The 16,304-nt window shown below is 36.2% G+C and overlaps 2 protein-coding genes across 3 annotated transcripts; one reads left to right on the forward strand and one right to left on the reverse strand.

The window, feature by feature from the left end:
- Positions 1–341: 341 nt before the first annotated feature.
- LOC113324203 (zinc finger BED domain-containing protein RICESLEEPER 2-like) lies at positions 342–3,213 on the reverse strand. The gene is made up of 7 exons (XM_026572527.1): positions 2,736–3,213; positions 2,361–2,501; positions 1,913–2,084; positions 1,666–1,810; positions 1,228–1,521; positions 513–822; positions 342–430 (listed from the first exon to the last, which is right to left on the reverse strand). The coding sequence occupies exons 1-7, from the start codon at positions 3,211–3,213 to the stop codon at positions 342–344; spliced, it is 1,629 nt and encodes a 542-aa protein (XP_026428312.1).
- A 7,689-nt stretch (positions 3,214–10,902) lies between these two features.
- On the forward strand, positions 10,903–14,472 carry LOC113322397 (receptor-like protein kinase FERONIA). 2 transcript variants are annotated; one of them, XM_026570478.1, is made up of 2 exons: positions 10,903–11,022; positions 11,636–14,472. In XM_026570478.1, exon 2 carries the CDS (start codon positions 11,758–11,760, stop codon positions 14,158–14,160), a length of 2,403 nt encoding a protein of 800 aa, XP_026426263.1. In that variant the 5' UTR covers positions 10,903–11,022; positions 11,636–11,757; the 3' UTR covers positions 14,161–14,472. The 2 variants fall into 2 exon arrangements, with proteins under 2 accessions (XP_026426263.1, XP_026426261.1); XM_026570476.1 differs by having other exon boundaries at positions 10,903–14,472.
- The last annotated feature ends 1,832 nt before the right edge of the window (positions 14,473–16,304 follow it).

Genomic DNA, 16,304 nt, shown 5'->3' on the forward strand with positions numbered 1-16,304 from the left:
TCTAATTTGTATCACCAAGTGCGACAATATTAATAACCACTTCCTGCACAAAATACATATTGTGTGGTTAATCAAAAAAAGTGTTAACTATCAAAAAAACATCTCCAATCTCTTTTCTATGCAATATTTGGAGATACTGGTAAGTGATAAAACATTCTCATATTCCATGTTTATCTTTGAGTTGCTCCAACTATTCAATATAAATCTGTAATTTCAAGAAAAAATAAACCAAACAAAAAAAAGATTCAAGTCAAAAACATGGAATTTGCATAATTACCCCGCTTTATATTGAAGAAGTACGCATACTAACTAGACGCATAAGAACTTACTTCCTCCACATCCTATACTGCCACATCCTCCACTGCGTCAGGTTCAAATCCTAATATATCTTCTTCAACGATCACATTGTCCTCATCCATATCTTCTTTTCCTATATGGATCATTATAGAACAACCAATGTTATAGATAAGATTTAGACACTCAACTAAATAAAATATTATTGATTTACTTACCAATTCCATATTCCCAATCACGAGTTGTTATTAACGCCTCAGCATTTTCAGGTAATAAGGAACTGCGAAATCGATCAATCACCCTTCCTCCAATGCTAAATGCAGACTCCGATGCGACGGTTGAAATATGAATTGACAAAATATCCCCTGCCATTCTTGAAAGTACTGGATATTGTTGTTCATGGTTCTTCCAATAGTTTAGGATGTCTAGTGAATTTAGACAACCTCTGTACGTCTCGCCAAGATATTCATCTAACTCTGACAAGTCAGTTAATACATTACCACCACGTTCCTGTGTTGCAACATATTCCTGTTGACAAGACACTAGATATCAAGACACAGAATCCCAAACAATCCAACAACCAATTCTTGGGTACATTCCTCATTCTATCATAAGTAATTACAATGACAAATAAACGATATATGGCATGCTCAGAGTTTACATTGACATATTAAATCTGGGTTCAAAGTTATCATCTTGTATTAAACATATATAGCATCAGAATCAGGCATCATTGAAAGATCAAACCACATAAATACTTAACATAGATTCCAATTGTGAATTATCAAGAGATACTAACAAAGTTATCATCTTTCTATCGTAGGAATTACAAAGTTATCATCTTGTATTAAAAAAAAAAGAACATGTTTTGCAGACTTATACCAATCATGAAGAACTCAAATGAATTAAACTGAACATAAAAGTTGAAATTACCTGAAGAAAATCACTCCCTTCTTGGGCAGCAAAATTCCCACCATTTTGAACACTCAAATTTTGAGCTGCACAACTGTTGGAAGCTCTTGAACTTGACAAGGTGTAATACTCATTAAAAAGTGCTTTTATATTACTACGCACTTTATTAACTTGACATTCTAATTCTCTCTCATCAGGATACAACTTGGAGTAAGTAAATTTCACAAAATTCATTTTCGATCTAGGATCTAACACAACTGCCATAGCCAATATAGGACTCAACTCCTTCCAGTAACTATCAAATTTTGCTTGCATCTATTTTACCATGTTCCTAATGAATTCAATATTACTTCTGCTCTCTTTCTTTAGTAACACCTGAACTTGACAAATTCTTTCAAAATACAGATTGGAAGTAGGATACTTACTACCAGAAAAAACCTTTGTGAGTTCATGAAACACCTTGAGAAACTTTGTGACTACTTCAATTTGTTCCCATTCTTCATTAGTTGGACAGTCTTCATAGTCTGAATCCACCAACTTCAAATGAGAGAAAACTGGCTTATACAAGATACAACTGTCTAACATAAGATAAGTTGAATTCCACCTGCATAAAACAAACATTCAGTGAGTATCTAAAAAAACATTAATACAAATTATACAATTCTCCAACTTTGTAATTTATAACAGAATAGAAGTGGAATCCCACCTTGTCTTTACATCTTGCCGAATACCCTTTTTCAGACCAGACATTCCTAAAGTTTCAACAATGTCCAAGAACTTTTGTTTTCTTACTTGGGACTTTTTAAGGGACTTCACTGACGCTCGAATCTTAAGCACGGCTGGATCAATCTTCGTAAGTCCTTCTTTTACAATAAGAGCTAAGATATGAGCACAACAACGCACATGAAAGTATTTTCCATCGTTCAACAAGATCTTCTTTGCAACAAGTCTACTCTTCATAATTCCAGCACAAGCTCCGTTATTTGCAGCATTATCCAAGGTGATGTTGGATACCTTTTCTTCAATTCCCCAATCTTCTATCATTGCAAATAACTTAGAAGAAAGGTGTTCACCTGTTTGAGGTAGTAGAAAGGGGAATAAGTTAACATGAAATTATATTTAAGATAATAAAGAAAGAAAATTAAGTGCTTTACCTGTATGAGGTGGTGGAAGTGGAGAGAAATTCAGAAGCTTCTTTTGCAATACCCAATCTTTATCAAGATAGTGCGCAGTTAAGCTTATATATCCAGTAGTTGTTACAGATGTCCACATGTCTGATGTTAGACATATCCTACCTGTAAGGGTAAGTCATACACATTAGCACATCAATGACATCATATTAATCAATTACTCATACATAAAAGTATAAACAAATCATATGGGTCATTAGGATTTGAAATTTTGAATCATACCTGGAGCAAGTTTCAATCTGTTGCGAATAAATTCTTTTTGTGCTTTATGTTTCTTTACCACATCGGCTTTCCCAGTATTCCTTGATATTGGTTTAAAGTCATCATTTAAATAAGCACATATATCCCTAAACTCCTTCCACTCCACCAAAGCAAATGGAACATTTCTTGCAATGAGTAAAGATGAGAACAAATCCCGTAATTTCATTTGATCAACCTTGCGTACACGGGTAGACAGCTGGCTATTTTGTGAAGCTAATATCATCTGCCCTACGTCCATAGACTGACGTTTAATGCACTTATGCCTTTTCATGGCTGAGGTTTCACCTCTTTGGCTTTCATATTTATATCCTACATTACAAGCCTTGCACACCCCCTTCGTTGTACCATCCTTATACTTAACGAGTTTAAAAAATTCCCAAACTTCGGATCTAAGTCTATTTTTCTTTCCACGTGCAACTTGTGCAGGTGCACAACCAACAGTTGGATCCTCATTCACAGAATCTAGCATCTCAACATCATCATCTTCATCATCAGCACTCATAACATCGTTGTAATGGTCTGGTTCTGGTAACTCTTGTTCTTGTACACTTGACATCATGAAATGGATGGAGCGGCCACAAAGAACAAGTCAAAGAGTCATTCAGACCCACAGGCCACAACAGTTTGAAATTTAATTCAGTTAATACTGTCATTCCATGTTTCAACAAGAATTCATGTGATAAAAAAAAAAGATGGAGACACCAATAAGTAGTAACAGTGTAAGACTAAGAGTCTAAGACCCTGACTTAAATCAAGAATTGCATTATATGAAACAACATCTGGTCTGCAATTCCATTTCAACATCTGGTCTGCAATTCCAAATAACACTTTAGTTTTGATAATGATCCCAATTCCTAATACATGATTAAATGTAACATAAGATGGTAAAAATACTAAAAACTAATTGATCAACTAAAAACTTAACCAATAAACCAAACCACAAATTAGACAAAATTTGTGAATAATAAACCAAAACTAATTGATCCCAATTGTTAATATTCTTAAGGATTTCAACTAAAAACTTAACTATCCACAAATTAGACGAAATTGTGAATACCCATTGACTGGCTCACAGAAATCAAATCACCAAATCAACTAAAGACTTTAAACCAAGCAAAACTAATGAGTAATAAAAAGTTAAAGATTAAGAAAAAACCCTTTTTTTGTGGTAAGAACTGAAACATCATGAAATTAAGAAAATTAAAGATTACCTATCTTCACAGAATCACAATCACAAGTTCACAACACAACAATACTAAGAATATTAAAGATTTGTTGGGATTCCTATGTAAAACCCTAGATTCCTAGAAGAAGAAAATAAAGAAGAAAACAAAAATTAAAATCTGATTACCTGCTAGCCTTGAATCTTTAGATCAAATTAACTGCCTTTGATATCTAGATCTAATAGTTCTTCAATTTGTTGTTCAGTTGTTCTGTGCGTCTGCGTCAGGACTCAGGAGACTCTCTCTGAGTCAGGGAAGAAGAAAAAAAGAGGAAGAACCGAAGAAGAAAGATAGGAAAGCTTAGGGTTTTCCCGTTTTATACGATGGAGATTTGGATGACACGTAACAAGCTACGTGTTTCAGTTTCAGCAGGGTATAAAATTACGGGTTACGGGCCAGACCGCGGGTTTCACGGTACGGGCCGGGTTAACCCGTTTCTTCACAAGCCACTAATTGTACAACCCGCGCCCGTCTTGTTTAGTTACCATCCGGGATGGGTGCGGGTTTTCACGGGACGGGACGGGCCAACCCGCGGGTTTTGGCTTGGTTTGCCATCTCTAATCCCGTCGATACTTCGATCTAGTTTGAGTGAATCTTATATCAGAAGATAAGATTATCAAGAATAAACATACTATGAGCAATCAAAGTTTCAACAACCGTTAGTCAATCAAATCAATCAAAAACTAATAACACTGCAATTATCTAGTTTTCCGCCAGTGGTACTCGTAGAGCTTCTTGATCCTACAGAAGTCTTTAAATGAGCGGTCATAAGAGATTTCACCTAATAAGGATACTTTCCTCTCCGAATAGACGGCCTCACCAGAAACAAAAAAAAAAAGAAGTTTGCCTGGCTTTTAGGATAGTATGCTAGAAATTCAAACTTAGGTATTTATAGACCAAAGATGTTTGGACATCAAGGAATTTCCAAAACCAAAAATATTAATGAATGACAAAATTCGGTTTTCCTAATTCCAATAAATGCTTGTCCGAAATTTCCGATATCTCTCAATAAAAAATCTCCAATTAGTTAATGCACATTACTAATTTTTATTCTCTAGAGATATACATTTAATTGCTAGTAATTAAAGCATGTAAAAACAAAAACCTTAATTAAAAGATTCTCAATTTATTTAGGCACAAGATATCCTTGAGTACTAAGGAATATCTTTGAACAATAAATGATAAGAGTTACTGTACGTGTTCAAAGTATGTTGGAATCTTTTCAATGTAAATCCTTATTCATATTTTACATTCTTGGAATCAGTTATACCACAGTTCCAAACAAGTTTATAATTGTTTGACCTGTATTCCAAGATAACTATGTGATTGATCAAATATCAAATCACATACATGGGTTCAGTCGGATCTACCAATCATTAGAATCGGTTATACCTAAATATGTAAATACTTGTGATCTGTCACACAAGTTACTAGGACCGGTTACATCAGTTACCAGGATCGGTTCCATATTTCCATGGTATTGCTTGTGATCAGTCACACCAGTTACCAGGACCACTTACCAATTACAAGGATCGATTACACAATACTTTGTGATCGGTCACACCAATTACAAATATCGATTATACCATCTCATGGTGATTATTTAGGATCGGTTACACCAATTAATAAAAACCAGTCATAATTCAGGCATTGTGATTAGTTATACCAAGATACATAACATAGTTACGATTGGTTCTACCATCTCACACATATTGGTTATCCAAAGATTTGCAATGAATAGCCGGACCAAAAAGCCTAATGATTTCTTTTTCGATTCACGAAACAAGTACATGAATGTAGTTCCTTTAAACGAATGTAAAACATTGTTTCTTAGGATAAATCTTCACCATAACCCATTCACATAATCATAACAATATATACAAGATTATGTCGATGTCATATCTAAGAAGTTCAAAAGATAAGCGTTATACTTCGTTGTCTAATTCCCTAATACTATGATCATACAATTTTGACCATATCACATCACTAGAGTATTATACGTTATGTACAACATATACAGCTTCTCAGTTTTGTTTTCAATATAGCACGACTTGAAAGATACGTTAAGAATGAAACAGTTCAAGTCAATATTACTAACCTCAAGTGGAAGGATGATGTCGTCGTTGTAGTTCGCTACTTCTTCACATTCTTCAAGTCCTCGGAGCAATACTTGTATGTCTCGACATTCCTAGACTTTCTAGTCTAACCTAAACGAAGTTGACTCTAGTATATAATTAAGCGACTTTAAATGGGTTTTGACACACTAAAATATGACAACCAAACTTGATATACCAACGCTTGGTGATTTCAACCAAGCTATGCTCTAATAGAACCCACATACCTTGGTATGCAAAGTATGTTTCCATATTTTAGGTGCCAAAACTATTTATTGATATTAGTCTACTAAGTCTGACCTCGGTTTGAAATAGATCAAGGTGGATGAAGAATCGAAGATCACATGAAGATATCAATTTGAAGAAGCTTCCTCGAGGTAAGTAACGAAGACTGGTGTTTTCCTGTTGAGCTCATTTTCATATATCTATCAATTGTAGCAAAAATCGATTAGCAATTGATCATAATCTAAAGAAGATCATATTACCGATTAAATTCTTGATAAGTCTAGTGATGTTTCTACTTCTAAGCACCTGCTTTTCTAGAACACGAAACTAAGCTTAGGATAAAAGCATAAGTGTTATTGAAAATTTCAAGGCTTCTAAATTCATTCTTGAGTTTGTAAGGTTTTGTTTTGGTAGTTACTACTAATGATTTTAATTCACTTGAGTTCACGAACTTAAAAAATTGATTTTGTGAACCTAAAGCCTATTGAACTCAAAACTCAAAAGAAATAACGTCTTTGAGTTCGTGAACCTATCACGATGAGTTCACGAACCTATTGTAGAGAATTTCTCTGATAACTTTTGTTTTTTGAGTTCATGAACCCATTATGGTAAGTTTGCAAACATTTGAAGAAATACTTCTCCCGAGCTTTCAATGTCATTTGAGTTCGCGAACCTATTCAAAGTGAATTATCCCCAGACAGAGCAGTTGAGTTCGCGGACCTAACACGGTGATTTTGCAAAAAAAACAAAAAAATATTTTTCACGAGACATATTTGCAGCCGAGTTCGCGATTTTATTATGGTGGGTTCGTGAACGTAACAGTTTTAATTTTTCTTATAGCTTTATTTGCGCTTGAATTCGTGAATCTACCTATTTGAGTTCACGAACCTATTATGATAATAAGTTATATTTTCTTTATTTTGCTTCAAATACTCAACCCTGAGTTTATGGACCTAAAAGCTTAATGAGACAATCCCGTAACTTTTATATATTTAGACTCATTAGTTCTTCTTTGGATTTCAAGGATAACTTACCACACTCTGAAGATGCTATGTTTTGGCTAATTCCTTTTATTGGAAAATCTATTTTTTTATTAAAATTTTACAGTTACCTTTGGTAGTAATTTTTCTCATAAGAGTTTACTTTGGATAATTATTGTCTACAAACTTCAAATCATAAAAAATAAATAATTGGAAGCCCGTATTTTCCAATGAAATAATTTAGGAAACAACTTTGTTTTAACAATTGAGAATTTTCTCAGGTCGCTATAATTTGGAGACGCTAGAAACACAAAAGCTCAATACCTACATTCTTGTGTATCTTACTATAAAGTTTCCCTCCAAAACCTAAAGGATATTTGAGATCAAAGGTTCGACTTTGAAAGACTTCACTTGGGATTCGTCAAACACATGTTCACCATTAAAGAAATATATTTCTGAAATATATATTTGTATTGCTTATAATTCTTGTCATCATAAGGTCATTCTCTTATGATATAAGGGCATTCAAGAATTACTGTTCAAAACCAAATTTGGTAGAAAACTACAAACACGATTGGGTATAACTCTTATCTATTGAATTTTTTTTTTCTGAGTTTTGCATAATATATCATCTTAGGTTGAATCTTAGTTGATTCTCGTGTAGATAAAATGCTACATATTTATGTAAATTTTGAAGAAACCCTAATCCTGGATTTAGATTCGTCTAAATGTAAGAAACCGATTTCTATCATTGATATAAAATCCAAAGACAATCACTAGGTGTCCTGTTGGAGGCAGCGTACCGCTAGTCTTCACGAATGACTGTGAAGAAACTCCTCGGGTTGTAAATGACATCAGTTAGGGGAATCAAGTGCGTTAAGTTCTTGAGAAAATCAAGAGATATAGGGGCACAACTGTAACATAGTAGCTTGGAGGGTTTATTCTGTCTCAGTTACATTACATACCAAAGTCTTATAATATGCTAGTGTTTGTACCAGCTCAATACAGTGTGTGTTCAAGATAGACGAGGTTTTGGGGTTTTACTGCTAGCTTGCAGGTTTCCTCATTGAATTTCTTTTTGGTGTATTGCTTTACTTTTATTTTCATCATTATATTGATTATATCTTTATAATTAAAATTACAAGCAAGTTGTACGTTAATCGGACCTTGTGATTCAAGATCTCTTTTAAAAGATCATCCAAGGATATTTTCTTGTCTACTCTAAGACAAAATAGTTTTATGGATTTTGGTACACTGCTGGTATCAAATAGCAACATCGATTTTTTTCCTGGTACTTTTGCAGCCTGTTTGGATGTCACTCCAGAAGTTAAGCAGAGAAGTCAAAAGTTAGTTTGGCTAGACAATTTCAGAATGACTTAGAGAGTGCGTTTGGATACTGGAAGCAGAAGTGCTTCTGCTTCTCCAGAAAAAGAAGTCCGAACCAAAACTATTTTGCTTCATAAAACGTTAACTTTCCGACTTCTGGAAGTTGTTTTGAATTCGATACTCAAACCGACCTTTCGACTTCTAGAAATCGAAAAACGACTTATCATGACTATCCAAACATGAGCAAAACATTTTGAATCAGAATTTCGCCTTCGGAAAATGACTTATGCCTCTAGTATATAAACATGCTATTAGACTATGAAATCGTCGTCTAGACCATCCGCTACATATGCCTGCACCGTCCCCAACTAATCGACATGGCACAAATAGGATGAAAGCTTTAAGGTCAATTTGCAAAATATGGAAAAGCCTAGCCGCTGCACTACACCTTGCAGGGATCACCTAACCCATCCAATTAGGTGAAGCGCTGATTCTAGGAAGGCCGTTTATGAGAAACAGTTGTTAATCAATAACAATCAATAACCCCATAATTCCATATACTGCCAAACCTACCGAGTCACTAACTAACTCTCGGCAGATACCAAAAGCGAACCAGTCTACTACTAGCGTGACAGTGACGTCAAATAAATTGGTGGTGAAAAATCAGAGTAACATTCGGTGCGAAATTTCAAAAAAAACAAATGAAAAGCCCGAAAAAGGACGCGTTAAACGGCGTTATCATTAAGTAGTAGTCGGGCGCCACTAAATATACGCGTTATGCGTGTCGTGAAGTGGCATCTAGAACTGGCAAACAAGCTGAAACCCGCTGATTAATCCGTACTCGGCCCGTAAAAACCTGAGTCCGGCTTGGCTTGGTCCTAAATAAGCCGGGCGCGGGTTGGAGAAATAGCGGCTTGTGAGAAAACGGGTTTATCCGTCCCGGCCCGTAAACCCGCGGGTTAAACCCGTCAACCCGTCTTGTCCTATTAATTTCTACCGTACGATTATAACATTTAATCATGTTCGTTCATTTATGGTATAAATCTCAAAAAAAATCCTAAAATATTTCATTTTGTTTCATTCCTTCTCCACTCTGCTCTCTGCGCCTCCTTAGCACCACCTCCATCTTCTTTTTTCTTTCTTCTCTGCGTCTGTTCTTCTTTGCATGTGTAAATTAAAGCTTAACAATAATGGATTTAATCTGAAGTAACTGATGTGAGGATTTGCTTCTTCACTTTTCTTTTTCTTTTTGTTTTTGGGTTGAGTTTTAGTCGGCTAAGGGTTCTGAGTTGGATATTGGAAGTGCAAGTGAGTGATTAAGGATGGATTTTAAAAGTAGAACATGAAGAAGAACATTATCGTACTAATAGTTAAGGTTTATTTCAATGAAGTACTGGAATTGAAAAATCCAGAAGAAATTAGAGCTTCAATTGAATTTGGGGTTTTATGAAATTGAGAAGAGAATTGAGTTAATGATAGAAGAAGAAGACTAGGGTTTTGATTCAATTTAAGTTATTGGGTTAAGATGTATTGAATTCCTACAATAATTTTTGTTCTTTTTTGTTCATTCAATCAAAAATACAGAGAGGTAAAGCCTTTTTTTCTCCCCTTGTATATCTAATGTTTGGAACATCATGTTCTTATAGATGTTGGTTTTGTTTGTATACTCTTGGGATTTTAGTTACTAAAATCGAACCTCTGTTCTTTCTCTCCAAATCTTATGTTGTTGTTGCTGTTATCTTCCATTGGGTGTTGTTGGTGGGAGCTGCTAAGAGAGTAGGAGAAGGAATAATGGGCTTTGGTATCATTGATTGCTGCTTCCTGAAGTGTAGCTGTTGTTGTTGTTGATGTAGTTAACTAAAATGAGTTTTCGTCTGATTTTAGTTTGAATAGCAGCATGGGAATTTGAGGAAGATGAAATTGGAAACTGAGCAGTGATGATGGGTAGTTTGAAAAGGGGATTGTGGGATTATAAGAATCAAAAATCAGTTTTGAGTTGTGTTTACGATTTTTATCCTTGTAAATTGTGAGTTGGTGTTTACGATTTTTATCCTTGTAAATTGTAATTTGTCACAAATTAGCTTAATTAAGTTTTAATTAAACAAGCTGGGCTAACCCGTGAACCCCAAGCTTTACTCGTTACGGACGCGGGTTGAAGAAATGACCACCCGTGAAGAATATCAACCCGCAAGTTTTGTCCCGTGTAACCCGTAGCAAGCCAGCCCCGGCCTGCCCGTTTGCCAGCTCTAGTGGCATCCATTATTCAATGCTATCTCTGATGGCATATTTCGTAATTGAAACGAAACATTTGGTTATTTTAACAAAAACCTAGACGGCAGTGTTTATTTCTGTTTGACAACCATCAACGATTATCATAATATCTCTCTTCTCTGCTTCCACTAAATTTCTCCATCAATCAATACAGAAGAGGGAGAGTGTTTGAGTTTGAAAACCTAATTTTAGTGTTTATTTGAGTTCAATCCGGATTCTTTCTAAGGTAACTTTTCCATTTTCTGATCATTATTTAAAGTTTCAGTTTGTTAAATGCTCTGAAATAATAAGTTCATTAAATGTCTTAAATCAACTGTTTTTTCGATGTTTAGTTCATGCTGAGATTTGTGTGTTTTCAGCACCATTTCAGCTGAGTTAAAGTTTGTTTTGGTGTGATTTTGATCTCCAACTTGTTAGCTTTTTTTTTCCCGATTTTTATGAAATTTTGAAGTCAAATTCTAGTGAAATTTAATTGGAGTTTGATCGAGAAGAGTTTGTATTTCTGATCATTTTGGTGCTGGGGTTTGTAAATTGATAGGTTAAACCCTAGATCTTGTGTTAGGGTTGATATTTAGTACTTCATATTAATTCAGTTTGGTGAAGGATCTCATTTTTAGGTGGTGCAAGTATATTTCTTATTGAATTTTTCAGCTGTAAGAAGTTAGGGGATTAATTTAGACCTTTAAAGAAATCTTAAATGAAGAACACCAACAAGAATCAAATCTTGTCCATTTTCATATCTCTCTTTCTATCAGTTTTGATTCATCAAATATCTGGTGCTGATAATTCAACATATGTTGCACCTGACAACAACCTCCTGAACTGTGGTTCACCCTCAGAAACTACGGATACTGATGGTAGGAAATGGGAAAGTGATAACTCAAAATTTGCACCTTCAGAGAAAAACACGTTACCATCTCGGGCTTCTTTTCAGGATCCTTCTGTTGCTGAAGTACCATACATGACAGCCAGAATTTTCACTTCTAATTTCACTTACAGTATTCCTGTTGGTAGTGGTCGAAAAACTGTTCGTCTTCATTTTTATCCAGCATCTTATGACGGTCGGCATGCCTCTGATGCTATCTTTTCGGTTTCATCTGGTGGCTATACTCTTCTTAAGAATTTCAGTGCATCACAAACTGCAGAGGCTTTGAATTATGCTTTTATTGTCAAGGAGTTCTCTATCAATGTAGACAGTGGAAGAGTAAACATAACCTTCACACCATCATCAAGTTACAACAACTCTTATGCGTTCGTGAATGGGATTGAAGTGATCTCAATGCCTAATTTGTACAATTCAGATGGGACTGCTTTAATTGTGGGTCAGAAGGGAGTGTTTTTCCCCATCGATAACACAACTGCTCTTGAGAATGTTGTCCGTCTAAACGTTGGGGGGAATCAAATCTCTCCGGTGCGGGATACTGGTTTATTTCGTTCATGGTCTGATGATTCACCATATATTTATGCTGCACAGCTTGGTGTGACTGATACTGCAAATTCCAGTATGCAGATTAAATACGCTACAGGTGTTCCTTCCTATTCTGCGCCAGATGATGTCTATAAGACTGCTCGAACAATGGGACCAAACCCTCAGATTAATCAGAATTACAATCTGACTTGGCTTTTTTCAGTTGACCATGGTTTTTTCTACCTTGTCAGGCTACATTTCTGTGAGTTTCAGTCAGTTATAACTAAGGAAAATCAAAGGGTGTTCAAGATCTTCCTTAATAATCAGACTGCCACGGATGAAGCTGATGTTATTACTTGGAGTGGAAATAATGGGAATGGTATTGCCGTGTTTAAGGATTATGTTGTGAATGTTCCAAAGGGGGAAGGCCAGATGGATCTATGGCTTGAGCTAACTCCTAATACAGTAACTAGGTCCAATTATTATGATGCCATCTTAAATGGGTTGGAAATATTCAAGTTAAGTGATTCTGCTGCAAATCTTGCTGGGCCAAATCCAATTCCTGCTCCTGTGCAGGAAAAAATAGACCCATCTGTTCCAAGCAAGTCCGGGAAATCAAAGAGTCATGCTGGAACTGTCGCAGGCGGTGTTATAGGTGGAGTGGCTACTATATGTCTTCTTTGTTTCGTTGTCTTCGTGGTATTGCGTAGGAGGATGCACGGAGATTCTGGGGCTAGTGATGGTCCACCTGGGTGGCTGCCACTCTCTCTTTATGGTAACTCCCATACTGCATCTTCAGGGAAAACAAATACTACTGGAAGCTATGCTTCGTCACTTCCTTCAAATCTTTGCCGTCACTTCTCATTCGCTGAAATTAAAGCTGCTACGAAGAATTTTGATGACGCCTTAATCTTGGGTGTTGGTGGTTTTGGAAAGGTATACAGGGGTGAAATCGATGGTGGGACAACTAAAGTTGCCATCAAACGTGGAAACCCTCTCTCTGACCAGGGTGTTCATGAATTTCAAACAGAAATTGAGATGCTCTCTAAGCTTCGTCATCGCCATCTTGTATCCCTAATCGGGTACTGTGAAGAAAACTCTGAAATGATTCTTGTTTATGATTACATGGCTCATGGAACACTTCGTGAACACCTCTACAAGACCCAAAATGATCCCTTATCATGGAAGCAAAGGCTTGAGATATGTATTGGTGCTGCCCGTGGTTTACATTACCTCCACACAGGTGCCAAACACACAATCATTCACCGTGATGTGAAGACGACAAACATACTCTTGGATGAAAAATGGGTTGCTAAAGTTTCAGATTTTGGGTTATCAAAAACAGGACCTTCATTGGATCATACTCATGTCAGCACTGTCGTGAAAGGTAGTTTTGGGTATTTGGATCCGGAGTACTTTAGGAGGCAACAATTAACAGAGAAATCAGACGTGTATTCATTTGGAGTCGTGTTGTTTGAGGTCCTATGTGCAAGACCAGCATTAAATCCATCTTTAGCGAAGGAGCAAGTAAGCTTAGCGGAATGGGCTTTACATTGCCAGAAGAAGGGCATACTTGACCAGTTAACTGACCCTTACTTGAAGGGTAAAATAGCACCAGAGTGCTTCAAGAAATTTGCTGAGACTGCCGAGAAGTGCGTAAATGATCAAGGTACTGAGCGACCAGCAATGGGTGACGTCCTTTGGAACCTCGAATTCGCTTTACAATTACAAGAAAGCATGGAGGAAAGTGGTGGAGTTATTGGCGACATGGACGATGAAGAAACCCCATTTACCAAATACGAGAAGAATAAGGATTCTGATGCATTTGATGGAAACATAACTGATTCAAGCAGTGGGATAACAATGAGCATTGGAAGGAGCATCACTAGCGAGGACTCTGACGGCTTAACACCTAGTGCTGTTTTCTCACAGATAATGAACCCTAAAGGAAGGTGAGGTCACCATTGAACCTAAAGAACATTTTAAACGGCCGAGGAAATTGTTACCGGACCTGCTGAACTCTGTAAGATCATTGTTTCTTTGATGAGGTAACACGTAATTAAACTTAATTTTGTTTTCTTGTTATATCCGTGTTAACTTATAATCTATATATATATTTTTTGATCTGTTTGGTCATATCTGTTGTAATTTTATTTTTACTTGCTTGGGTTTTGTAATAACACTGTATTATTCTTACACTGCAGAATTGTAATGATGTATGATATTCTTAATGGGTGTTGAATCAAACTGTATTATTCTTTCCGCCAATTCCTTTGAGATGTTTTTGTTTTTGCAACGAATTCGTCGATCCTCATAATTCTGTTGAATTGGTGGTGTAGTTTACCAGTGGTGTTTGCAGATATACTGGAGACGGGGAATGATTGGTCAAGAACATACTTTGATCCCAATGTCTAAAAGTTTGGACCTTCCATTTTCCTCTAGTCCTATCGGTAGCGTAATCATTGGTTCAAAATATACATAGCATTGATAGGACAACTGTGTTTTGGTTTAGGTGGTTTGGCATAACACCTGCATATGATGACAACAATAGATTCCCCAGGATTGGGGTACGACAGCTTGCATATTGTCCCATGACTTATAGCTGTTTTTCTTTTCCATCTTTAGTAGTTGCTGTAATGTTGATCTTTATCTGAATTGTGACAAAAATTCTTGACAATGTCCACTCTGACTTGAGCAGCCGTATAACCAATCAATCTCAAACAATTCTTTATTCGATCTCTTCGAATCTCAAACGATTGTTATTGACAAGTTTGGGTTTGCACGTCACATTACACACTTTTTAAAAGAAAATAAGTAAAGAACGGTGGAAGAAAACGACATCTATTATCTAATTGACTTGGAATTACAATGACTATGCACAAGCAAACATCAAAGCGTTAAAATGGCTTAGGCAGACTGCCATTAGGTCAATTTGACATTACTTTTGTTACTTATTATTAGGTTAAATCTGTGTTACTCCTTTTGTTTTACATGTAGATGACAGTCCATCTAGTAAGGTTCAACTATCAATAAGATGCAGTCATTATTCCAGACTCTCGCCTGGAGTAATCTGTTTCTAGTTAAGGACTTAAGCTGATTCTGTTTCTAGTTACACGAGCGTGGCTTGTTAGGTTGGTCTGTAATCTGTATGCTGGTTCAATGGTGTCAATCCGAAATCTGCTGTCCTATCTGCTGGCTCTACAGCTGTTAGAAGCACAAATTCTGTTGCCGGTTAGTTGGATACCCGATGGAAACCTGTCCAGGGAAGTAAGCAAGAAGTCGGAAGACAGTACTAGCTTGCAAAAGAAGATTTTATTGAAAGCACATTAAACAATTACATGCTTAGCATCTTCGGCTAACTGATGCTTGATTTCCCAACTGTAGGTTAAACCGTCTACTCTAGCTAATTTTGAAAGAATGTCTGCAACCTTGTTCCTTTCTTTTGGAACATAACTAAGTTTCCATAAGTAAAAGAATTAAAACACTCTCTAATATCTTTGATCAGATTTCTCAGCCTCCTATCAACAGCTCCATGATCTTTATTAACTGCATCGACTACTATCCTCGCGTCAAGCTCAAAGACCACCCTAACCAGCTGTTGTTATTTTGCCTATTTAACTGCTTCCCGTTGACCCATGCTTTCAGCTTGTTCCGCACTCCTTATGTCTTTCAGCTGTATACACTTTGCTGCTTGTTGAATTCCTGCAAGATTTCGAACTATTAGTCCAATACCACCAAGTTTAGTTACAAACTGAAAAGAGCCATCACAATTAATAGTAAGAAAATCTATAGGCGGAGGAATCCGGTGAACATTTTCTCTGTTCACTTTATGAATCTGGTTTGACTATGAGTCAGATTTAGAGCATGTTTTTCAAATAACACTTTGCAGGAGTTAACAATCTTCTCCGGGTTTGTATTTTTACTTTGAAAAACTTTTTCACATATGGCTGTCCAGATACTCCAAGCTACAATAACACGTTTAACCACTTCCAGTTCAGTGATTTGATTATTGTGAAGGCTAACCAGCTGCAAATCCATTCTGAAAGATCGTTATAGTTGCCAGAAGTCCAACCAATGGAAGCGAACCATACTGCTCTGGA

Source organism: Papaver somniferum, chromosome 11 (assembly GCF_003573695.1).
Source record: "Papaver somniferum cultivar HN1 chromosome 11, ASM357369v1, whole genome shotgun sequence".
NCBI lineage: Eukaryota > Viridiplantae > Streptophyta > Magnoliopsida > Ranunculales > Papaveraceae > Papaver > Papaver somniferum.